At 42.8% G+C, this 25,384-nt stretch overlaps 1 protein-coding gene across 1 annotated transcript in view; it reads left to right on the forward strand.

Moving 5' to 3' along the window:
* f8 (coagulation factor VIII, procoagulant component) overlaps positions 1 to 25,384 on the forward strand; it is a gene marked incomplete at both ends in the record, with an annotated part of 26,722 nt that extends 1,338 nt beyond the window's left edge. The window contains 26 exons of the mRNA XM_080746639.1: positions 745 to 845; positions 1,484 to 1,606; positions 3,081 to 3,293; positions 4,388 to 4,570; positions 5,160 to 5,269; positions 5,751 to 5,871; positions 6,123 to 6,399; positions 6,817 to 6,982; positions 8,699 to 8,786; positions 8,977 to 9,194; positions 9,502 to 9,652; positions 9,849 to 10,058; positions 10,241 to 11,109; positions 15,028 to 15,170; positions 15,828 to 15,993; positions 16,132 to 16,371; positions 16,572 to 16,800; positions 20,151 to 20,333; positions 20,767 to 20,883; positions 21,402 to 21,473; positions 21,622 to 21,707; positions 22,084 to 22,239; positions 22,609 to 22,753; positions 23,256 to 23,401; positions 24,309 to 24,491; positions 25,235 to 25,384. Coding sequence (XP_080602765.1) covers positions 745 to 845; positions 1,484 to 1,606; positions 3,081 to 3,293; positions 4,388 to 4,570; positions 5,160 to 5,269; positions 5,751 to 5,871; positions 6,123 to 6,399; positions 6,817 to 6,982; positions 8,699 to 8,786; positions 8,977 to 9,194; positions 9,502 to 9,652; positions 9,849 to 10,058; positions 10,241 to 11,109; positions 15,028 to 15,170; positions 15,828 to 15,993; positions 16,132 to 16,371; positions 16,572 to 16,800; positions 20,151 to 20,333; positions 20,767 to 20,883; positions 21,402 to 21,473; positions 21,622 to 21,707; positions 22,084 to 22,239; positions 22,609 to 22,753; positions 23,256 to 23,401; positions 24,309 to 24,491; positions 25,235 to 25,384 — 4,846 coding nt within the window. The remainder of the gene's footprint in view (positions 1 to 744; positions 846 to 1,483; positions 1,607 to 3,080; positions 3,294 to 4,387; positions 4,571 to 5,159; positions 5,270 to 5,750; positions 5,872 to 6,122; positions 6,400 to 6,816; positions 6,983 to 8,698; positions 8,787 to 8,976; positions 9,195 to 9,501; positions 9,653 to 9,848; positions 10,059 to 10,240; positions 11,110 to 15,027; positions 15,171 to 15,827; positions 15,994 to 16,131; positions 16,372 to 16,571; positions 16,801 to 20,150; positions 20,334 to 20,766; positions 20,884 to 21,401; positions 21,474 to 21,621; positions 21,708 to 22,083; positions 22,240 to 22,608; positions 22,754 to 23,255; positions 23,402 to 24,308; positions 24,492 to 25,234) is intronic.

Here is a 25,384-nt window from a genome sequence, read left to right on the forward strand (position 1 = left end):
CTTCTGAATACCTAAGTGTATTTAAAAGCAAGTACTCCAGTAACTCAAGTAGAGGTTTGACAGAGCAACTTTCACTTATTGTTGAGTAATATTTGTCCAGGAGTACAGTATCAATAGCAGGGGTTTTAAAAAAAAATGTTTTACTCTGGGCACCCCTGTAAATAACCTATTCATCCACGGCACCCCTGAGTTACACTGTTAATTTTTAGAATCATATTGGAGAAATATCTGTTTCCATCAGAACTGACTGAAAATAACGTTATACTTGACGTTTAACCACTTGAACCCCAACATGCCTATTCTGGGGGGGAAGGTTCACCAAAAATAGCCGATCTACAAGCTCACAACACGTTTGGTGAAGAGAGTCGTAGACAGAAAAATAACTCATCAAGTACAGTGCAAATCAGGTTTACTAAGCATAATGTAGTGATATTGATGTAATGATATTGATGAATTCCAAATATTATCAAATTATCTTGCGGCACCCCTGGACTGGCATCGCGGCTCCCCAGGGTGCCCCATCACCCACTTTGAAAACCCCTGATCTATTGGCTACTTTGACTCAAGTACTGGGGTTACTGGAGTACTTTTTCCACCACTGATTATAACACCAGCATGTATGAACCTTGAAGCATCCGTTCAAAACCTGTATCTTTGTGATTGTTTTAATTTACCTTAATGAGTTATGACTATGATGATTATATTTTATTGTATTTGTTCTTTTTTATTTGTATTTATTTTTAGGAGCAAAATCAAGGATATTCCTCAAAAATACATCAAGGCTGTTTATCGGGAGTATACAGATTCTACCTACACCACCCCCAAACCTAGGCCCGCTTGGGCAGGTACAGTAGGTCTACTATATATGCTATCGTCTTTTGTCTTTGTACTACATATGCTACCCTATTTTGTCTTTCTATAGGTATGGCCAAGTCCAATCAGTTAAATGCACTACCTTTTAAGTGTTCTACATTAAAGCGAGTGAGTCAGAGAGATATGGTGAGATATGGTGTGATTGTGGTTTGTTCTAGCCCGTTGTTCATAGTATTCCGAATACACAATCTGATATCATCAGTGATGTCATTGATTCTGAGTGTAGTTGAGTTCAAAGGGTGAGTGGTGATGTCCAGTGATGTCATCAGTGATGTCACTGATTCTGACTGGTGTAGTTAGTGTAGTTGAGTTCTATGGGGGAGTGGCGCAAGCTTGAGGATCGGTCGACTTTCACATGACGTTCTGGCTATCCAGGCAATGAATAGGCAACCACACTTGCAATTTCCAATTGCATCTATTCTGGTTGAAATGTGAAATCTGGAGCTTCTTTGCAGGTGGCAAACCTGGAACCATATGGCTTTGTAGACCCATGGAATGTTTGCATGAAATGTAAAATGTAAAACCCCAAAGGCCTACAGTAAGTCTTTACATATTGATGCTCTGAATGAGTTCTGGACACTCTGATCTTTAAAGGTGTGTGTTGTTGCAGGTATCCAGGGCCCAGTGATTCATACCCAGGCTGGTGAGAGAGTGGTGGTCCACTTTAAGAACTTGGCTTCCCAGTCCTATAGCATCAGCCCATTTGGAGTGACCTACTGGAAGCAGTCTGAAGGTGAGAACATAAGTAACACCTAAGTCCGAATTTGACTCATTTTATATATTTATTTTGACTCACACTAATTTTTTACTTTGAAATAGATGAGTCAACAGCCGTCCAGACTTTAACTCAGTTTCTTGAATCCACGTTTGACTCACAATAGTGTCTTTTTAACGTGAAATTCATGTTGTATCACGAGTCAGCAGGAAAAAAGCATTTCATTGTTTATTGTCCCAGATCATGAGTCAGATGTTGAAAACACATGTTTTGCTGAAGTTACAAGTCCTTTGCCAGACCCAAACGGAGGCCAAGGCAGAGAGGCTGGTCAGGTTTCACTAGCTACGTTCTAGCACTAAAAGGGAAAAGCAAAAGTGTGTGTTTGTTTAGCACACTGCATCATGACATGGACTGGATTGGATTAGGATGAGTGTCATGTACATACGTACTTGTACCGGTACATCAAGCTGCCTTCATGCTACGGAAAAAAGAGATAGGCTACTGACCACATGGTTCTGGAACCATTGACTGCCAAGGCTACTTACCATGGCATGAGCTCAGAGTCCCAAGATTGTTTTTACAGCTCTATCTATTAAATGATGGTACCTTAAATCCATCACATTTAAAATGGGAAAATCCATAGCCAGCAAATATACGGTAGTGTAGCCTTAAGTCTGTTGGGGTCTGTTAACACCTTTTACAGGAAGAATTAGTATGGATGCTACTATAAGAGCATGTCCCAGCTTAAAAGATTTTGCTCTATTGCAGTCATTACAGTACATTACTGTAAACCAGCTCTTCCTGGCCAGGGCTAGATTCTAATACCATGATTAACTGTAATCGGAAAGAACGCCACTTTACATGTCCAGCAATTAGTCTTTAGGAAGCTGATCTAATCCAGCTAAGTGGATTGTGTAAAATAAGTACAAAACAGAGAAATATGAGTGTGTTCCTGAAGATGGGATTCAGTTCACACACTGTGTGAGTCAGTGCTTCCTTTAACCACTTTCAATATGATGTCCCTATTATCGGCAATATAGGCCAGATTCTTTGAAAATAGCAACAAGAAGAAGAACACACACGTTTGTAGATCAGCTCTTTACATTTTAATCCCAATTTACTGATTGCAGTGCCAAAGCTGTTCAACACTGCCCAGTAGCACTTGCCCTATATGACGACCATGCAGTCTTATGCAAAGGTTAAAATGAAATTAACATGTTATTTAGACAGACAGATGCCAGGTTCATTTGTTGACCTGGAATCCTACAGTTTGTATAACTAGCTTCAATGTATATATTTGTTTTATTTTATAATGTTAAGAGTGATAATAGGTTCTTGGTTTACCAATGATACTGAGCCACAACACTGTCTCTATGCATTTGATGTATTATCTTGTCTTGTGTTTACTGTGTTGTCTTGTGTTCTGCTTAATACCTAAATTGTAAATTGTAATCTGTTTTCTCTCCCTCTCTCTCTGTCTGTCTGTTTCCAGGAGCAGGTTACGATGACTCCACAGCAGGCCAAGAGAAGGATGATGACGCCGTTCCTCCTGGGGGATACTTTGAGTATGTGTGGGACATCAACCCTAAAGATGGACCCACCATCAGTGACCCAGAGTGTCTCACTTACTCCTACTCGTCTCAGGTGGACGTGGTCCGAGACACCAACTCAGGGCTCATCGGAGCATTGCTCATCTGCAAATCAAGTTAGTGTGTGTGTGTGTGCGTAGACCGGTGATTTTCTGTCTTTTCCATTTTAAGAATGCCCATATTGATATACCGGTATATTAGGCCAAGTGTCTTCAACAGGGGGTCCGGGACCCCTAGGGGGTCCTCAGTGTTACCACAGGTTGTCCTCCAAATCTTTATGTGATAGAAGCTTTTTATTCCCCTCCTTTTTTATATTAACCACTTGAACGTTAGGGTCCATATTCTGAGAACTTTAACCAAAAATAGCAGATCTACAAGCTCACAACGCCTCGCACTGTGAGGCGTTATTTGGTATAGACTTTAGAGGAGAAAAAGAGCAGACTAAGTACAGAGTGAAAGGTCAAGTTTATTAAATATTGACGGTTCAAGTGGTTAAATATCTGAAAATACAAATTTACATGAATCCAAAATACACTGATGATTGTGCCGTCAAACGATGAAACTATATGGTATCCATGGGTTGTGGGGGGTCCCTGCTTCATCTCTCTCTCGACTAAGGGGTCCTTGGCCTGAAAACGTTGAAGACCCCTGCATTAGGCCACAGACCCCCATTTGATAAAATTGTTTATCTCTGCTCACACAGAGAGGCTCGGGCACCTCACCTCTACCTACGGGAAGTGACATTTTGTCCTGTGCAAGTTAGACCAATATTTGAACAGGACATTTTGACAGGTAAATATTATTATTAGTGGGTGTGTTCCGTCTAGCTGTTGAACGGGATGCAAGGTTGGACAGCTCCTGTTCAGTTAACTCTACGCTCTGTTACTGTGTGCAAGGTGTGTGAGTTTGTCTAGCTATACTTATGGGGACTAAACGCATGTTCACACAGTCACCTGCAGGGGACCTCGGACAGTGTGGGGACAAAATAGTAGGTCCCCACAAGGGTCAGGGTTAGGGTTAAGGTTAGGGTTAGGTTTAGGGATAGAGGTTAGGGTAAGGCCACAGGACTTGCATAAAATGAATGGAAGTCTATGTAATGTCCCCACAAGTGATGTAAATATATTGTGTGTGTGTGTGTGTGTGTGTGTGTGTGTGTGTGTGTGTGTGTGTGTGTGTGTGTGTGTGTGTGTGTGTGTGTGTGCTCACCTAGGTGCCTTCACAGAGGACGGTCAGAGGAGAAGCAATGCATTCATCCTGTTGTTTGCTGTGTTCGACGAAACCAAGAGCTGGTACGGGGAGATCGGGGAGAGGAGGAGCAGAGAGAGGTACAAGAAGAGCAGCGGGAGGAAGCAGTATCACACCATCAATGGTTACGTCAACTCCACCTTACCTGGTAACCTTAATACAACATGCACTTTCATTTGGCCATCTCTGCTACACCGAGACAGGACAGTGAAAAGATGGTTAAATTAGTTAAATGTGTAACGCCGGTCAAACAATGACGCTGAATTTATGTTGGTGGCACATTTACTGATTTAGCCTCTTAAACCTGTTCTTGTCTTGATCTGAGTCCGTACAGTAGGCTATATGTACAGTATACTGTACCACAATCGAGTTCCCGGGACTGTACCTTCTGCTGTTTACATGTGTGACTATAAAGTATTCAATCAATCAATTAAAGTTTAATTCAAATTGGAACGAAAATGAAGCAGTAGAATTAAGAAAATGGACAAAGGACATACCATACCATACATTTGTATTTGTAGACAAACATTCCACCTCATTCTGTGTATGTGTGCGTGTGTGTGTGTGTGGTGTGTGTGTGTGTGTGTGTGTGTGTGTGTGTGTGTGTGTGTGTGTGTGTGTGTGTGTGTGTGTGTGTGTGTGTGTGTGTGTGTGTGTGTGTGTGTGTGTGTGTGCGTGCGTGCGTGCGTGCGTGCGTGCGTGCGTGCGTGCGTGCGTGCGTGCGTGCGTGCGTATAGGTCTGACCATGTGTAAGGGACAGGGTCGCGATCATGTGTTTTGGCATCTGATCGGAATGGGCACAGCTCCGGAGATTCACTCCATCCTGTTCCAGGATCACTCTCTACAGGTAAGCACAGGCTCTTCCTCTTCTTCTTTTGGCTAATTTCCCTCAGGTGTCACCACAGCGAATCATCTGTTTCCATCTGGTTCTGTTTTCTTTCTTCCTCTGTGACTCCAGCCACCAGCATGTCCTCTCTCACCATGTCCATAAAACTCCTCTTCCTCTTCTCCCCTTGCTTAGCAGTTCCATCTTCAGCATCCTTCTCCCAATGTACTGCTCAGCTCATCCCTCCTCGGCACATGTCCAAACCATCTCAACCTTTCCTCTTTCGCTTTATTCCCAAACCTTCTAACATGGGCTGTGGTAATTACAGACTAACATTCCAGTGTTCTTCACATCACGGTAAGCGTTTGTCTGTACAATTTGCAAGAGATTATTACAGATGTAAACGCACAACCCTCTTTTATTTGACATACTGTATATCGTTCTGTGGCATTTTACTTAATTTACAAATACCTCAAAGCGACGCTTTGATTTGTGTTTTTAGGTGATGAGCCATCGCAAGGTGACCATGGAGATGACCCCTATGACCTTCACCACTGCGGAGATGAAACCCGCCACTTTGGGACGCTTCCTCATCAGCTGTCAGATACATGCCCACAAACATGGTTGGTCTTTCATCTTTCACACTGTAATTAAGATACAACAGTGACATACAGTATGTGTATTGGATATATATTATAGCAATAAACAAGGCTTCTACTTAAACTCAACTTTTGGCCATGTTACAGTTCTACAGCACTGTTAGTAGTATTAGGAACCGAAACGTCATCGTTCACTGCTTTACCATTCAAATTGACAGCATTCCAAATGTATTACTATTAGCATTATCATTATTATTGTTGTTGTTGCTTTCCAGCTGGTATGAGTGCTTTCTTCACGGTAGAGGACTGCCCGCAGACTGTCCTCCAGTCTGGCCCCATCTTGCGCAACGTCAAACACGATGACGAAGACTACGGCGAAGACTACGAGTACGGCAACGGAGGTGACATGTTTGACACTGTCGAATATAAGCCCAAGAAGGTGCGGCCGGGTGTCAGGTCCAGCAGGGGGGGCAAGTTTAAAACCTGGGAGCATTATATTGCTGCTGAAGAGATCACCTGGGACTACGCTCCTCACCTCAATCCTACCGACAGGTACAGTAAGACAGTGGCTCTCTTTCATGTCAAGGACCTCCAAATTAATTTGTATTTGGCCGCAGACTCCCATCCGAACATATTTTGTGCCTGGAACTAAGGCTGGGCGATATTAGGAAAACCTTTGATATTCGATAACGAAATTAAATGCCTTATTTCCATTTTCCAACAATGGTTTTATTGAAATAACCACACCACACCAAGATGGCCGCAGTGTGAATAAGGTCTATTGACCCATGTTTGTTCTATAGGTGGGTGGTACCAGATCATTGTCTAGTATTGTGGCTGAGGGTTTCGTTGACTTTTTTTGAGGTAGTTAGTCAGATATGCCGGTATTGAGGTTATTGAGGGCATTGAGGGCAGAGCCCCTTTGACTATCTAGTGAATTTGCTGTGGCTTTGCCTCATGTTGTCTCAGTAAGCTGGTGTCAGAGTACCTCCCTACGCCTCCCCACCACCTGGGCTTCCAGTATAAGAAGGTGGTGTATGTCGAATACACAGACGCAACATTCACACAAAGGAAGAGCCCTGACCCGAGACTGTTTGGCCCAATGCTGAAAGGAGAGGTCAACGATCAGTTACATGTGAGTGAGCCAACTTCATTCCTTTTCTTATTGAAAATTGTCGATTTTTTTATTTGATACATTTGACCCTCTATTATACAAATGCAACCAAATGGACCATTTGGTTGCATTTGTACACTCAAGATTCAAGAGATTCATGATTCAAGTGGGTTATATTTGTCACTCACTCATACAGCAACAAACTGTGAAATATTGTTGTGGCATGTTCCACAACAAGATACTAATTGTACAATAAATGCACAAAAGATTATGTACAAGTTCACGTACCTCGAGAACTGAGAGGGAATTGAGTGAAGAGGGTTGACTTGGTCAGATTGTAAGAACCGTCGATGACTGTTATGACCATTTATGGAGATCAGTTCTCCAGAACCACAGATCTGATCGCAATGCCCATATATGGTCATGTGCATATACTGTATGAGAGCGACCAACTTCAAACCTGGCCTGTGCTACAGCTAGGACTGCGGTGCTCTGTGTATTACATATTTATTACTAGAAGCAGTGCTCTTCCGAGCACAGGTCTCCACCAGGCCGTGCGTCCTGGTGGTGCTACTGTATAATAGGCCAATGTAAAAAGGGTGGCATATGTTCTTCACCTTAGATCTTTCATGGCAATCGGACGCTGCATGCATGATTTGAAGCATTGTGTTCCAAAAATGTGTTTTGCTAAAGTCTACCTAATGGTGGAGCTATAACAGGCCAATGTGAAAAAGGTAGCATTTGTTCCTTGACCTAGTGGGAATATGTGTGGCAAATTTCACGCTGCGTTGATGACTTGAGGCATTTTGTTCAAAAGCGGAGCAATCCTGCAAACTTTGGAAGCTAATTAGCCAATCAGGATGGAATATGAAATATCAGACTGATCGGACTTGATCACATGACTATAGAGATACTGTGTACCGATTTGCGTGATTTTTGCATAAAATCTCAAGGAGTAATATCCAAAAATGTGTTTTACATATGTCGGCCCAAAGGTGGCGCTATAAAAGGCTGATGTGAAAAATGCAGGGCAAAGGTTTATCCTTAGCCTCTAGGGAGTGCGCTTACAAAGTTTGAAACTGATCGGTGGAGTTATAGGTAAAACCACGAATCGGCCTGTTATAGCGCCACCATGAGGCTGATTTGAAAAAAAATTAGTGGCATTTCTTCCTCGGCCTAGTGGGAACGTGTGTGCGCGATTTCATGATAATTGCACTTTGCGTTTGTGATTTGAGGCATTTTGTTCAAAACGGCTCAATCCTACAAACTTTGGAAGCCAATCTTAGCCAATCAGGATGGAATATGCAAAATCGGACAGATCTGTGTTGATCACATGACTGTCGAGATACTGCCTACCGATTTGTAGGATTTTTGGACAAAATCTGTAAGAGTAGTGCACATAAATGTGTTTTGCGAACATCGGCCACTAGGTGGCGCTAGAAAAGGCCCATTTGAAAAATTTAGGGCAGAGGTTCTAGATTGGCATCCAGGGAATGTGTGTGCTCACTTTGGCAGCGACCATGCCAACGGCGACTGAGATTAGGTGCTGCAAGGACGCACGGACGGACGGACGGACGGACGGACGGACGGACGCACGGACGGACGGACGGACGGACGGACGGACGGAGGGGAAAACATACTCTCCCCCATGCCTTCGGCTGGTGGAGACAATAATTGTATGAATGCATGCCAGTGCTCACTGCTGTCCTTGAAATGTGATTTGAATTGTGTTTCCAGATCTTTTTCAAAAACTTTGCCAGTCGGCCTTTTAATATCTATCCCAACGGCCTAACCAAGATCCATCCACTCCAGAGATCCTCAACTGGTAAAGTAACATATGGACATTCATTGGGAACAAATAAAATGAAGTAAAGGGGTGATATTGTACTATTTTGTTTTGTTAAGTAAATCCCATTTCTATAAAAGGGCTATACATATAGCTACTAGTCCTAAATGTAATACACACCAGGTAAAAAGATTGTTGACCCTCTCCATTTATTTATGTAATCAAGCAGCAACAGAAAAGGACCTTCGTTCCATGGGGGTCCCCCCCAATGGGACATTTGACTATGTTTGGAGGTTGACCCCTGATGACGGGCCCCTGGCAGGGGACCCCCAGTGTTTGACTCACCTTTACCAGAGTACTGTCAACCCAGAGAGAGACCTGGCCTCAGGGCTAGTGGGCACCCTGCTTATCTGCAAGAAGGAGGCCATTGACACTTTGGGACGCCTGGTGAGGCTTTTTACTTCATCACAATGTGTGCTGATAAATAGTTTTGCATGATGTACAGTTGCAAATATATTAGTCAGGCTTTTCCTTGCTGGTTTGTTGTGGCACACCAAAGAGGAACTGATGTTTCCTCTGACAGTATTTGCCTTTATTGCAGCTGCATCCACTACATCGATATCTTGTTTTGATTGATTTGAATGAATCACAGGCACTTCTTTTGTTCCACAAATTAATGTTCAAACAATGCAACCTCTTGTCTACACTAGTTGTACCTGATATTGTTTCTAACTAACTGAATGTTCTGTCATAGTTGGGCTCCGATAAAGAAAGGAGTCTGATGTTTGCTGCGTTTGATGAAAACAGAAGTTGGTACATCAATGAAAACATTCAGAAGTACAGCCAGGATTCCTCCAAAATAAATCCCACTGATCCAGCCTTCTACAACTCCAATGTTATTTACAGTAAGTAGATTACATCAAAGCTCATCATCCAAAGAACATATTTATTGTGGGTTTAATATAAACCCTCTTGATTTATCTCATCAATACGGTATCAATCAAATTAGTATGGCATACACTGTTGATGTAATATAATATAGATATCCCTTCTACTCTTGTATTCCTTGTGTACTTACCCATTTTGTGCATCCATTTCCAGGTGTCAATGGCATCATGTTCAGCGGGCGCCAGTTCACAATGTGTAAGAGCGATGTCATGTTCTGGCATGTGGCCAATGTGGGCACCCAGAGCGACTTCCTCTCCATCTACTTCACAGGAAACCCCTTTGAGTACCATAACGTCTACCAGTCTGTCCTCACCCTGTTTCCCATGACTGCTGAGACCGTTCCAATGGAGACTGAGCTAACAGGTGAGGTCCTACAAGAGATTCTCATCATCGACTCAGGCCCATAGGCCAGGGGTTCCCAACATTTTTGTTGACAGTAATGACATAGTAGAGACACCAGTTTGAAAGTGGTTAAATTGGCACAATAACCTTATGAATTCAATTTGAATATATTATATCATTAAATATGTCATCTTTTCTCCCAGGCGAGTGGGAGATAAGTGCCTTCGATGGCAGCCTTAAAAGCCGGGGGATGAGCATTCGTTATACAGTGCGTCATTGCAGAGATGAAGACCTCCCACTGACTGATAGCGAATATGATGAGGATGCACTGATGATATCTGACTATATCGACAAGATACCCTTAATGCCGAGGAGCAGAAGATCACAAAACCGTTCTGTGGCGGTTCAGATGTGCAAGAAACCGCTGCCCAACCATAACATAACTCAAACAACTAATAGCACCGATGGAGGAGGTACAGTGTGTGAAGTGAGGAATGTCACGATGACATCATCAGAAGAGGACAATACTGAGTTGGTGACCGACGGAGGAATCCCGCAGGACATCCTGGAGGACCTGGAAAGAGATGGAGAGTGGACAGCGTCCCTTCCCCAGGATGGGAATGAGCCTACGGGACAAGTCGGGAGACAAAAAAGACACGAGGACAGGGATGATGGAAGCGTAATGTCCGGCGCAGGGGAGGTGGATGGCGTAGCTGAGATGGAGAACGAAGGAGAGGCTGAGAGTAATGGGAGTGGCACTAGAGCCAAGGACCAGGATGAAGTGAGCGGTGAATGGCTGAACGAAAAGAACTGGACAAAGAGGGAACTTGAGGAGAGCAATGAGATCCTACTACACTCGGCTCCCCAGCTGAACGAGGGGGAACTGACTTTGGAACCACTTGATACACGGGACCTGGATCAGAACCAGGATCTACACAACTACATTCAGCCTGTCCGCGAACCACTGCTGATGGATACTCTAGATCCTCCGGACCTTCATAACGCTACAGGTGGTAACGTGACGGAACAGAGGATATCGCTGTCTCTGGATTATGATGACTTCGACCAAGAGGTGTGTGTGAGAGCGAATGTACAGTATGTGTATACTCGATCAGTATGTATTCACGCCCAACATATCGTCACTGTTGGTAGTCCAGTATCTGGCTTAAAGTCCTGTTCGCAATTTGGTGTTAGGGGAGTTTCTCACCTGAACTGAGTCAGTGGGTCCCTAGACATTAAAAATCACAGAGGTGCTCGTCCGCCATAGTGCCAGGAATGGCGCAATGGCCAAATCAAATATGGCTGCCATCGGCTATGATGAAAATCCAACTTTTCTGTTTCTGGGTGTATATGCACATGTAATACCTCTATTTGGACTAATTGTGGTGTGGGGAATTCATTTCTGATATTGTTTTGACCATCTTGGGCGATTTGGACCTCAAAAGGTCATGGTCAAGGTCATTTTGCTATTCCGAAGACCGTGGGCCATAACTTGGCCATTGTTAGGAGTAAAAACAGGTGCAGTAGGTCTAAATCAACTAATGCTGACATGTATAATTCATTTCTGACATTGTTTTGACCATTAAGGATCATCTTGTCTTTAAAATATCAATGTCAATGCCATTTTTCAAAAACGATTTTGTTCATTACTTGCACTTTTATAGTATTTTTTGTAAGTTTGTTACTATTTTATAGTAAGTTTGTTTTGTTTATAACAAAAGACATACTAGTGAGATACAACAAGTAAGCATCCACATTTAACTTTAAATTGGGGTTTAAAATGGGTGTTTAAATGAGCAAATAAGACTATTTACGAATAAAAGTGACAAATAAAATTACACAACAAAATCACACACACAATTAAATAACAATTTCCCTCAAAGTGCACCATATTGGGATTGTGTGCATGCAAGTTAGTATGAGGTGTTTTTACAGGATTGATTTGGCATTGTTCCATGGCAAAATATGATGCACAGAACTCCCATCAGTGTCGAGTGTCTTGCTTCAGACATGGCAGGAGTGTACTAAAGTCAAAGTGCTCCTTCCATCCATCAGAGCTTGACATTGACTTTTTGAGGCAGTTGTCCTTTGGACAAGTATTTCCCATTCACTTGTCCGGAGACAAAAGTCACTTGTCCGGATAAAAATTTCATACATTGAAATAATAACAAAAGGACGGCTAATGACCCCCCTTGCTCCCTCCACTCCATAGTATGGGCACTTGTCCCGGACAACAGGACAAGCCTTTATGTCATGCCCTGTTCCATGTTCCATTGGTTCTAGTCTTTCCTCAGGTTCCTTGGCTGTTCAAGCAGGTGGCAAGAAATGCGCTAGAAAGGTGCCTTGTTGGTCTCAGCAGTTGTACTTCTCTGCTACCAATACTGTGTCTTGTTCTGTCAAGGTCTTTGCCTCTCCAAAGTTTGTTAGACATTGTACTCGGTCAGAAGCCATAACTACATGTTTAATCCTCACCTGGCCCATGCAGCCATCTCCTGTCTCCAAGGCATATGTGCCTTGATCACTGTCTTGGCTAGTGGTGCTCCAAGATGAGACTGCTTGATGCAGTGCAAGTGAGTCTCACCAGTGCCATACTGCTGCCAGATCTCCTTCATCCCCAGTGCTTGGAAATATGGGGTGTAGTATAGCAGTAATGTGAAGGAGACAACAACTCTCTGGGGTCCGCTCATAGTTCCGACATCCCATTATTCTGACCATTAGGTTAGTGAAGGTTAGGGATAGGCTTAGTTATAATGGAGGCTGTACATGCACCAGGTGTCAGCCTCCTTAATCCTATTCAAGATGTCTGGGATCTCTTCTCCACTAGCGACATCATCAACAGAGACAACAGAGCTGATAATGGTAAATGGACTGCATTTACAGTATATAGCGCTCTTCTCCAAAGCGCTGTACAATGTATTTCACATTCACCCATTAACACACACATTCACACATACATTCACACCAAGAAACCATGCAAGGTGCTCATCGGGAGCAGTTAGGGGTTCAGTGTCTTGCTTAAGCACACTTCGACAAATAAGCAGGAGGAGACATAAATCGACCCTGGAACCTTCAGATTCCAAGGCAGCCGTTCTACCTACATCGCCACAAGCTTGAATGGCCACCATATTCCGAACACACAGCTGGAGAGCTGTTTGTTCACCTAAGACACCCAGAATGTGTAAAGTTGATGAGGGATGGGTGCGTCTATCGACTCTGTTATCTCTGATGATGATGAGTGGCTCCCTGCAAAAGGGGCTGGAGGTGAAGAGATCCCAAAGATTGAACTAGATTGAGGAGGCTGTCACCAAGCTGCTGGTACATGTGGAGTCAACTGGCCCTATTATAACTAAACCTACCCATAACCCTAACCTAATGGAGGGAATAATGGGTCGCCAGGATTATGAGTGGACCCCAGAGAGTTGTCGTAGTGATACTTCCAAGCACTGGGGATTAAGTAGATCTGGTAGCAGTATGGCACTAGGTGTGCAGCGGCACATGCTTCTACAGCATCAAGCAGTCTCTCATCTTGGAGCACCACTAGCCAAGACAGTGATCAGGGGACATATGCCTTGGAAACTGGAGATGACTGCATGGGCCAGGTGGGGACTAAGCATGCAGCTATGGCTTCTGACCGAATACAATATCTAACAAACTTTGGAGAGGCAAAGACCTTGACAGAACAAGACAGCATTGGTAGCAGAGAAGTACAACTGCTGCCTGAGACCAACAAGGCACCTTTCTAGTGCATGTCTTGCCACCTGCTTGCAACAGCCAAGGAACCTGAGGAAAGACTAGAACCAATGGAACATGGACGGATGCAAGGAACACTTCGACTCTCGAGGATATGGCTGCCTTGCTGAATACATCCTGTAAAAACACATCATACTAACTTGGATGCACACAATCCCAATATGGTGCACTTTGGAAATTGTTATTTAATTTTGTGTGTGCTTTTGTTGTGTGATTTTATTTGTCACTTTTATTCGTAAATAGTCTTATTTGCTCATTTAAACACCCATTTAAAACCCCCCTTTAAAGTTAAATGTGGATGTTTACTTGTTGTATTTCCCACTAGTATGTCTTTTGTTATAAACAAAACAAACTTACTATAAAATAGTAACAAACTTACAAAAAATACTATAAAAGTGCAAGTAATGAACAAAATCGTTTTTAGAAAATGGCATTGACATTGATATTTCAAAGATAAGATGATCCTTAATGGTCAAAACAATGTCAGAAATGAATTATACATGTCAGCATTAGTTGATTTCGAGATTTTAGACCTACTGCACCTGTTTTTACTCCTAACAATGGCCAAGTTATGGCCCACGGTCTTCGGAATAGCAAAATGACCTTGACCATGACCTTTTGAGGTCCAAATCGCCCAAAATGGTCAAAACAATATCAGAAATGAATTCCCCACACCACAATTAGTCCAAATAGAGGTATTACATGTGCATATACACCCAGAAACAGAAAAGTTGGATTTTCATCATAGCCGATGGCAGCCATATTTGATTTGGCCATTGCGCCATTCCTGGCACTATGGCGGACGAGCACCTCTGTGATTTTTCATGTCTAGGGACCCACTGACTCAGTTCAGGTGAGAAACTCCCCTAACACCAAATTGCGAACAGGACTTTAAGCCAGATACTGTATTATGGGCAGAAACCTTGTATCTCCAAGTTTCAAATGTGTATGATTTTTCGTAAGGCCATACAAGATTCACCAAGACTGTCGCAGAAAAATAGTGAAGATATGATATACAAGCACACAACGCCTCGCACCGCGAGGCGTTTTGTGCTTGTATATTTGTGTGCTTGTATATTTTCACTATTCTAAATCATTTTTAAATTGCTAAATACAAAACAAACAGTTTTGGACATACAAGGTTTCCACCCGACAACAACGATATGCTAGGTCTTGACATCAGCATCAACTATCTAAAGAGTTTCTCTCACCTACGTCATTATAATAACCTGTGTTATAGGAGAACCGCACATCATATGTTCCTGGAGCCCCGTTCCTGGACCCCCGCTCTGGAGACAGCAAATACTACAATTACTACATTGCTGCTGAGGAGGTTATCTGGGACTACGGCATCCGACTACCACACCAGCTCATCAAACCCAGGTCTGATAGACACGTCGCCCTAGGTTCCGTTACTGTACAGTATATGCAGTGGCATTTCTACAGTACTGCTCTGTAGGAGGCTGGCGGTTTATAAGTGGGTCCTACTGAGTCTGTGTGTAAGAGATAATCTTGCAACTGCTGGACCGATCAGAGAGTGCATTCCACACAATTTTGTATTTTTTTAATATTTGTTTTCACGTATTGTATTTTTTCTAATATTTAACTTTAGCCGTATAACTGAAGTCTTGGATCAAACTATGAGCTTGCTCAAATTTGGCGTCAAAGTAGCCTGAACGGGCCTGAAAATTAAGGCCCTGCCCTAACTGGGCCGGCCCGACTAATTAGCATACTTTTTAGGCCCTGGGTAGGGTCGGGTTCGAGAATAATTAGGATTCAAAGTAATACATTGATTTAGTAAAAAAAATAATCAATTGAGCCCGAGGCCCGGCCCAGCCCGGCTACCGAAAATGTCGGGTCGGGTGGAATTTAAGTGTAGCTACGTGTGAATTTAAGGTGGTGTGGTGGGAATCTGAATTGGGTATATATACAGTAACAACAAGCCATAGTAGAAAAGAGAAAATATTTTCAAAATGTCATCAGGAATGAGATGAAAGCAATATAAAGCAGTGTATTCTCACCATCATCTCACATCCTCAGAGAGATGCGGCGTGGAATGAGAAAGTTCCTACCAGAATATAAGAAGGTGGTGTACAGAGCCTACTGGGATAGAGACTTTAAGGTTCCTGTTGAACCAGGAGAGCTCCAGGAACATCTGGGAATCATGGGACCCATCATCAGAGCCGAAATCAATGGTCTTCTTACTGTGAGTAGTGACCAGGGTGACTTTAAAGTGTGTACAGGAATGCTTATGTTTGATTGGTCTGAGGTGACTTCACAGTTACAGAGTTACTTTCACAGTTACAAAAGTAGAGCAGTTTTCCCTTTTATGTCTCGTTTTAAGGTGACCTTTAAGAACAAGGCATCCAGGCCTTACTCCTTTCACCTCCAAGGCGTGTATGACCGCAGCCAGGGGGCTGGCTTTGCCCAAACCCAGTCCTCCTCTATCCCAGCTGGTCTCCCGGGGGAGGCTGTGCCCCCCGGGGAGACACGTGTCTATAACTGGAGGATAACCCGCAAACAAGGGCCCACCAGCCCAGAGTTTGACTGCAAGGCGGGGGCCTACTACTCCACTGTGGACAAGGTGTGCATCTGTGCCATTTCTTTGTAGCCTGTTTCATTTCCGTAATCTTTCATGATGCATGGTTATTTTACGTAGAAGCATCTGCATACACGTCACCTGTTATGCCTTCAATTTATTTTTACTTTGTGACATGTGCACATTTGTTGAGAGCAGGGTCATGTTTTCAGCTATCATCATTCTGCTGCTCCATTCCATTTCAGGAGAGGGACCTTCACTCAGGTTTGATTGGTCCTCTGGTCATCTGTAAGCCCGGTACCCTTCACCCCCATCTGCACCTGCAGCCCGGCATCCAGGAGTACGCCCTGCTGTTCCACGCGTTCGATGAAACCAAGAGCTGGTACCTTGAAGAGAACCTGCACAAGTACTGCACCCCACCCTGCCAGGCCAACCCCGATGACCCCTGGTTCCAAATCAGCAACAAGTTTGCAGGTGGATGGTTGGGTCATATTGTCTAGGGCAGGGGTCTTCAACGTTTTCAGGCCAAGGACCCCTTATTTGAGAAAGAGATGAAGCAGGGACCCCCACAACCTTATCATAGATTCTATATAGTTTCATCGTTTGACAGCACAATCATCAGTGTATTTTGGATTCATGTAAATTTATGTTTTCAGATATTCAACCACTTGAACCGTCAATACTTGACCTTTTACTCTGTACTTGGTCTGCTCTTTTTCCCCTCTACACCAAAGCTCTTTGCTAAAAATAGCCGATCTACAAGCTCACAAGTGAGCTTGTAGATCTATTTGATAGATGCTATTTTGTCAACAGTGCGATAATCCAATGTAAACCTTTGCCATAGTTGTATAGATTTGTCTTTATTTTACGTTAATAAGGTGCTTGAATTTCACACTGTCTTGTAAAAATGCAGAGTTTTCTGCATGTCCGTCATGCTGTGATATATTCTGAGGTCAAAACCAGCGGTGACTCGCCACTGGTTTAGACACTGGTGAAGTGACTTTTGCCGCTGACAGGGTCGCTTCTTACGAGGTCAAGAATAGCAGCAATTTCTGGACACGGATGAGATGAAGGCTTTGTTGCTTTTCCACCTTGGAATATGTTCCTCTGCCGGTGACGTGATTCCTTTGACATTCTAATAGAGGTGATTCCCCTCCATTTCCATGAAAACTCACTAGAATGACACTGGGAAAAGAGCACGCGACAAGTTCTTAATGTCCAATAATTCCAGAATGGTTTATTAAAAAACCTTTGAAATAATAAGTCACAAAAATTATTAAAACAAACTATACATTTCAAAAAGCTTGAAATTGAAGTCCATTGATTGATTGATTGAAGACTTTATTAGAAGTTTGCATAGGAAAAGGTACAGTTTCATGACGGTACAGTTCACTGGTACAAGGTCTACTAAAAGGAGATCCATGAAAAGACTAAGCTTATTTCCACTGGAAACCATTTAAGTATCTCATATAACATTGAATGACAGACAAATAGAACACAGTACTATGCAGTAGATATGTAAAGAAAAACAAACAAAAAACAGTAAGTCTAAATAAACAGTATATACAAAGAAGGGGCAGGGGAGGGTAGGGTTGGGCTAGGTTAGTTTTTTACCAGTTGCGAATGGCTGCTGCCTGTAAGTGATTCTTCAGGGCAATTTTAAAGGATGCTAGTGATCCACACTCCTTTATGACCTTCGGTAAGGCTTTCCACATTTTGGTGGTATAGCAGAAAAAAGAGTTTGACCCATCAGCCAAATATTCTTAGGCTAAATGGTTCACAAAGTTAAAATGTCCAATATTGTCCAATATTGTCCATGAAACTGAAGTCCATAAAATATGGGATAGTTCCCAAGTCCATGCATTTTAGGCTGAAACGGTTCACAGAGTTCTAACTTTTCCAAAGTTAAAATGTCCAATCTTGTCCATGGCTGGCTGGAGTCCTCCAGCCAGCCATCACGCCAAGCGCGTCCAGACCCTAATGCCCCCACTCCTGTCTTTGTTGGCGCTACTTATACTGTACTACATTTCGCATGCTATCTTTTGATTTATCTATATTTGGCACGCCCAGTTACGAAATATCTGTTTTTTCCACGTCAACTTGTGGCTGGCGCCTAATCACTCAATATATAGACCTTTTAGTTTCTATCACTTGGACAGCCTAGTTTGTATAGGTTAAATGTTATGTTTTCGTTCACATTCTTCTCTCCTGATGCAATACCTGAACTCTACCAGTGTTATCGCAGACTAAAGGAATCAAAAGTTTGTTACAACAAAGCCAAAACACTTAAATCACCCAAGTCTTCTATGATCCCTAAACGATACAATTTTTATATAAAACATTAAAAGAAACATACATTTCATTTATAATATTCCACATTTATCAAAATGTTGGGCAAAAATCATCCCGACAACATATTCTTGTATTTCAATTGGATTAAACAAAACAAAATCACATGATATAACATAACCAAGCCTACTTCATTAGGACGTGCAATTATGACGACAATCTTTTCCTTCTAATCATCATTCATTTTCCCGATGATCCCCACAACGAGGTACTGTAACATCAACATTCTCATCATGTCAGTGTAAATAATCATCAGTAAATCAATACCTTTTTTTTAAAGTCCTTTTAGGGTCCAATGGGAGGGAGAGGGGGGGGGACAAGGGGGATAAGGGGAGGTGATAGCGTTCCAGGGAAAGGGGGGCTGAGGGTCTATAAATCTTCGGTCCAACCGAGAAGAGACCCTTCTTCACTGGGGAAAGTCAATGTCAATTTGTGTTTGGCTAGGATTTTTTGGCATCCCATGAATTAATTCATTCAAGTCCATGGGCAGTTCAATAGCCCAATATCATTGTCTGATTCTGTTCTGGTCAGAACATCTTAGCAGTTGAGGTTCAAAGGTCACTCGTAACCCATCTCAAACGCTGCCCCGTCTCTGACGTCTTCCAGACCTTCGTCCATAGTGGCCTTGCACTTTTATGGCTTCTGGGTGTTCAAAGTTGTTTGGATGCTTGTGATGGGGAGAGGGAGGTCTGGATGGGGAGAGGATTTTCGAGGGAATCCCTGCTTCTCGTTGTTGCCGTGGATTGTAGTGATTTATATCTTGTCCTCCATATTTGGATATTGTGGAGTGCTTCAATGTTGGTGTTCCATCCGATAGGATTTATGGCTCTGTCCAGGCCCTTGGCCATGTGCAGTATTCACCTTAAGTTGAAATCCAGGAAATTAATTATCACCAGTGAGAGAAAATTGTCTGACAGAGGGAGTGTCTTAGGGAAAGGGGCTGTGGAGTGGGTGAGTAGGCTTCGGCCCTCTGACCTCTCCCCTCCCCTTCCCTAATCGTCGAAAGCACAGAAAACTTCACCTACATCCGGATTGTTAACATATATTTGGTTAAAGTTCTCAGAATATGGACACTAGGGTTCAAGTGGTTAATATAAAAAAAAGAAAAAGAAAGAAAAAAAAAACGTTCTATCACTCAAAGATTTGGAGGACCCCCTGTAGTAACTCTGAGGACCCCCTAGGGGTCCCGGATCCCCTGTTGAAGACCCATGGTCTAGGCCGAGGGATCAAACATTAATAGAGGTTGAAAGTATTTATAAAGGTCATTTCATATTCTAAACCATTCTAGATATTATTTGAATCACACCAGTTAATATTAATTCAAAGTAAGGGATCAAAATGACCTTAGATTCCAATTGTTGTGTTACATTATACTTCAATTTCTATCATACTCTAAAACAACTGAAATTGCTAACTTCGTGTATATAAAGACACAGAGTTTTGCTCACACAAATAACTACTATTTGTTTCCCTAGCGATAAATGGCTATGTGGCGGAGACACTTCCTGGTCTGTTGGTTGCCCAGCATCAGCCAGTCAGGTGGCACCTTCTGAACGTTGGCAGTGATGGAGAGTACCACGCAGTGCACTTCCATGGTCTGCCTTTCAGTGTTCACACTGAACAGGAACACCGCATGGGGGTCTACAACCTCTACCCTGGTAAACACATACACACAGACACACTTAATACAAAAACGTATGTCAAATTCACACACATTATATTAGTCCCACAAACAGGCACTTAATATAAGCGCATAATGTGGTAATACATGCATAGAATAAGTATAACATGTAGACGTACGTACATGCTTACGGACATCTATACATACCAGTAAGACGCCTAAGGACGAAAAGCGACCTCGCAAGGTCGCACCATCTGTCTTGGCCATCTGTCTTGGCCATATATGGATTCTGTTAGTTTGGTTCCCCTGGTCAGCCTCCATATATGGGCAGGTCAGCCATAGGCATTGAGGTCAGCTATAGACATTGAGGTGTTACGGAATCGCGGCCGGACTTACTGACAGGATGTGGCGGTTTACATACTGAATAATAAACTGTATACACATCAGTGTTATTATGTCTCCCTCTCCAGGTGTGTTCGGCACAGTGGAGATGAGTCCCCCCACGGTGGGTACCTGGTTGGTGGAGTGTACCGTAGGGGACTACCAGCTGGCTGGCATGAGGGCAAAATTACTGGTCTACAATCCACGTAGGTACACTTTGAGTCATGGGCATTATGAAGGTTTTTAAAGTGACAACAGGAGTGGAAACCATGAATAAAAGATAGTCATGGGCAATTGTACTAATCTGACATAACAACACTACTAATGGTGCTGCATAGTGTTTCCCATTACGATACAATAGTCTCTGTGGGACACTCCCTGCCCACAACTGCTGCAGCTCCTAAAATAGTTCCATGTGTGTTCCTTTTAATGGAGAATGTGTCAGTGTCCCGTTGACTGCATGCTGTGTCAGATGCCTTTCTACCTGATACAGACACATATTTCAACTTAAATACCTCAAAATGGTTAGTCGAACATTGCCTTTAGTCATCTCTAAGAGAGTTTCCCCATTAGTCTTGTGATGAATCATATCCCTGAATCAGGACGTCTGTACACCAAGATGTGAGCAGCATACGCGTTCTCGGAATGTTTTCAAGTGATTATTGCGTACATTCAGAATTTTGATGCGTAACATTGAAAGGAAATCATCTGCTTTGACTTACAGGGTGTGTCTTGCCTCTCGGAATGAAGTCGGGAAGGATTGAAGATTCCCAGATCACTGCATCAAATCACATAGGTCAGACATCTGGGTCCATGCAACCACTCACACCTGCAAACTGCCAGGATAACCAGTCCTATATGAATCTCTTAAGGAGCTCACACTAAAGACTGACAACATAACTAATATGGATTGTGTGTATGTGCCGGTATGTGTCTGTGTTCAGGTAATTGGGAGCCCAGACTTGCTAGGCTTGACCTGTCTGGAGCCATCAATGCCTGGATGGGTAAAAATAAGGACGCCTGGATACAGGTTGGACATCTCTTCTCTTACACTGTTGTTTGTCCTCTCTCTGTCCAGCAGATGTGTTTATTACACATAGACTTGCCTAGTTCCCCTTTAAGTAAAAGTATCAATACTGCATTATAGAAATACTCTCTTAGTAAAAGTCTTAGTAATGTACTTGAGTAAAAGTATGAAAGTGTTGGTGGAAGTATTGGAAATACTCAAGTAAAGTACAAATATCTCACAATTATACTTAAGTACAGTACTTAAGTAAATGTAAATGATACTTTACACCACTGTGTGCATGTGTGTGCTCACATTCACATATATCACGTACATATTTGCGTGAGAAAACGTTCTGATCCACGTGTGTCTGTGCATCTGTGGCTGTGTCTCTGTCTAGGTGGACCTCCAGAGGCCCAGTCTTGTCCATGGTATCCAGACCCAGGGAGCCCGCGCTACCCTGAGAGATTACTTCATCACTCACTTCTCCATTTCCTACAGCTTGGACATGGAGAGCTGGAGAACCTACCGAGGAAACCACAGCAGGCCAAACTATGTACGTCTATTTTTGTATCTGGTTGTTACTATCATGTATTTGACACTCATACATTTGTCAAAAAATCCTACATCGGCTTGTATTTCGTTGTTGTCGGGTGGAAACCTTGTATGTCCAAACCATTCTTTTGTATTTATCATTTTAAAAAGCACACAAAGCCTCGCACCGAGAGGCGTTGTGTGCTATTGTGTGCTATTTTCACTACTTTTGTGCAACACTCTAGTCTTGTATGAAGTTGGGCTTTAATTTAGAAAAAACATGCACATTGAAACTTGGAGATACGAGGTTTCTGCCTGACAGTGATGATTTGCTTACTTTTTAGTACAGCATTTTTTGTTTTCTTTTTTAATAATTATCCTTTGGTTTCAGCCCTTTAAAAGCAGCATGGATGGCTCCAAAGTGAAAGACAACCGTCTTTCACCCCCAATCGTGGCTCGCTACATCAGGATCATACCATTAAACTTCGTGAGGCACCCTGCCCTCCGGCTAGAGCTGCTAGGCTGCGATCTCAACAGTGAGTTGAAACGATGATGTTTTTTTTGTTTGTTTTTTTTATTTTTTTTTCAATCTTTGAATAACTTGTAAAATGTTTTGCAGCCAGTTTAAGTTTTCAAAATATAATGTGCAATATGATTTATTTATTATTTTATTTTAAGTTTGAAGTGGCTCTCTAAGACTATTGCCAACTGTTCACAAAGCACACACACAAAGCACACATCCAAACAATAAAATCCCAGGTGCTGGCCAAACATAAAGAGACCGCACACTGGACCCAAGCTCCCAATGTGTTTTTAATCAGTTACTACTAAGGTGATGTTTCAAGCGTATCATGCTCTTCCTTGAACAAAGGTCTGAGGAAGAGCACCATTTAACATAAGCTATTGGGTAACCAATTACACTTTGGGAGCTTGATCCAGTGCGCGGTCTCTACTTCTCTGTCAGAATCTGGCAGGTGTGTTGTTGTGTGATGACTGAATTTAAGCTTAAAAGGGCTCTACTTGTCCCTATGTCTCCAGGTTGCTCTCTGCCTCTGGGTCTTCAGAGGGGCTTGCCTGACAGCAGCTTCAGTGCATCCTCTTTCCGCTCCAAATGGTTGCATACCTGGAGCCCTGCTCTTGCTCGCCTACACAAGGAAGGCAGCACCAATGCCTGGAGGCCAAAGGTGCAAAAAGCATACACATGCGTGCACACATACACAGTCACATTATTATTTATTTATATATTTTTTTGCTTTGTAAACCTCTTCCCCAAAAAACAGATGTAATAATATTACACCATGTAACATCAAAACCTTCCCTTTAGTAGAGGCTCTGTGCTTTGCCATCATCTCCCACGACCTTCTTTCTCCCCTCAATCTCCTCACTTGTTCCGTTCACCAATCACCCATTATTCTCTTCTCTTCCCGACTTCCCCCCTCTGCTCTAAAAGTATACTCTAGTCTGAATCATTCTGCTTTCCTCCCTAAGCTTATCACTTTCACACTTCCCCGCATTGAGTGGTCGAGGTGTGATTTGTGCTCCTGTCAGACTGCTATGTTGTTAAAGGTCACACGCCAAGCAGCACACTTGTGATTGCTGGATCACGGTCAGGGTCGCTGTGGGCGAAGTATTACAGATGAAAATGTTTTTTAACTCAGTGGTTAAAGATAACAAAAGCAAGAGCCAAAGAAGGCAAAGTGAGTGAAATAGTGAAATAACTTCACTGATGCTTGGTTCTGTAAAGTGATGTCATTTCTAAGTGGATATCCTGAAGTACTCAAGTATTGTAGCACTAAAACTGTACTCGGTGAAACCAAGCTAAAGTATGGCAATGTTACGTGTGTCCCCCTCCCTTGTTTCCAAAATAACAGGACACGGGTCACACTACACCTCTTCCTTTGTTGTGTAATGGAATTCTTGGCTCAGTAGCTCTATTGGAAAAATATCGACTGTCTTGCATTGTCTTAGTATTACTTTACATACTTTCCTTATGTAAAAAAGGGCAATTTAGGCTACAATTAAAATCTTTCTTTCTTTGTTTTTTTTCTTCTGCTAGTTTTGAACCTCTCTACCTTTCTCCTCCTGCTACAGAATAACAACCCCCATGAGTGGCTGCAGGTTGACTTGTTAAAAGTGCAGCGTATAACAGGGCTGGTGACACAAGGGGCCTGGTCACTAATGACCCAGATGATGGTGACAGAGTTCTCCGTCACCGTCAGCGACGACGCGCATTCGTGGAGCAGTGTGCTAGAGGGGGAGGCGCAAAGAGAACAGGTATGTGAGACACACACACACACACACACACACACACACACACACACATAGACACACACACACAGACACAGACACTCCTCAGTGTTGATTGTCAAATAAAACCATGACGAAAAAACAATTGTCGACTACCTTTTTTCTCTGACGAGAACTAAATAAAAACTAACCTTGATTGTATTTATTTATTTGCACAATAAAAAACAGTACAAGGTTAACATAATTAAAATGCATGGAAATAAGTGCAGGCGAGAAAGGAAGCCCTAACCGAACCATACAAGGTTCTGATGATAGAAACATTAAGACAAAATTTCGCCAACAAATAAAAACTAGACTAAAATGTTAGGGAGGGACTAGTGTGGAGAACCGATCCAGTAGAACTAAAAGACAAGTAATTTTATGTTTGTTTGTGCTCGGGTGTTGCGGTATGAAAATAGCAGATCTACAAGCTCACAACGTGTCGTGCTGTGGCGCGTTGTGAGCTTGAAGATCGGCTATTTTCAGCATGCAACTAAGTGTAAAATCAGTCATTACTACGCCACCAATGGAATTTTATTCAAAAGACTATCTAAAACTGAATCAAACTTTGCTGTCAAAATAAACACTACTCCTCACGACATTTTCTTCTTGTCCTCCTGCTCTCGCATTCCTCTCTCCACCTCTCCTCTCCTCTTCTACGTGCTCTATATCCTTAACTCTCCTCCTCTGTCCTCGCCATGTGTTCCTTCCCCACATCCTTCCTTCCTCAGATATTCCTTGGGAACGACGACCCTGACGAGGAGGCCCTGACGGTGTTTGATCCTCCTCTGTTTGGCCGCTACCTCCGCATCCACCCGCGGGGTTGGCACAACGACATCGCCCTGCGCCTGGAGGTTCTGGGCTGTGACACGCAGCAGTGA

Source organism: Nannobrachium achirus, assembly GCF_963921795.1.
Source record: "Nannobrachium achirus genome assembly, chromosome: 17".
Classification (NCBI taxonomy): domain Eukaryota; kingdom Metazoa; phylum Chordata; class Actinopteri; order Myctophiformes; family Myctophidae; genus Nannobrachium; species Nannobrachium achirus.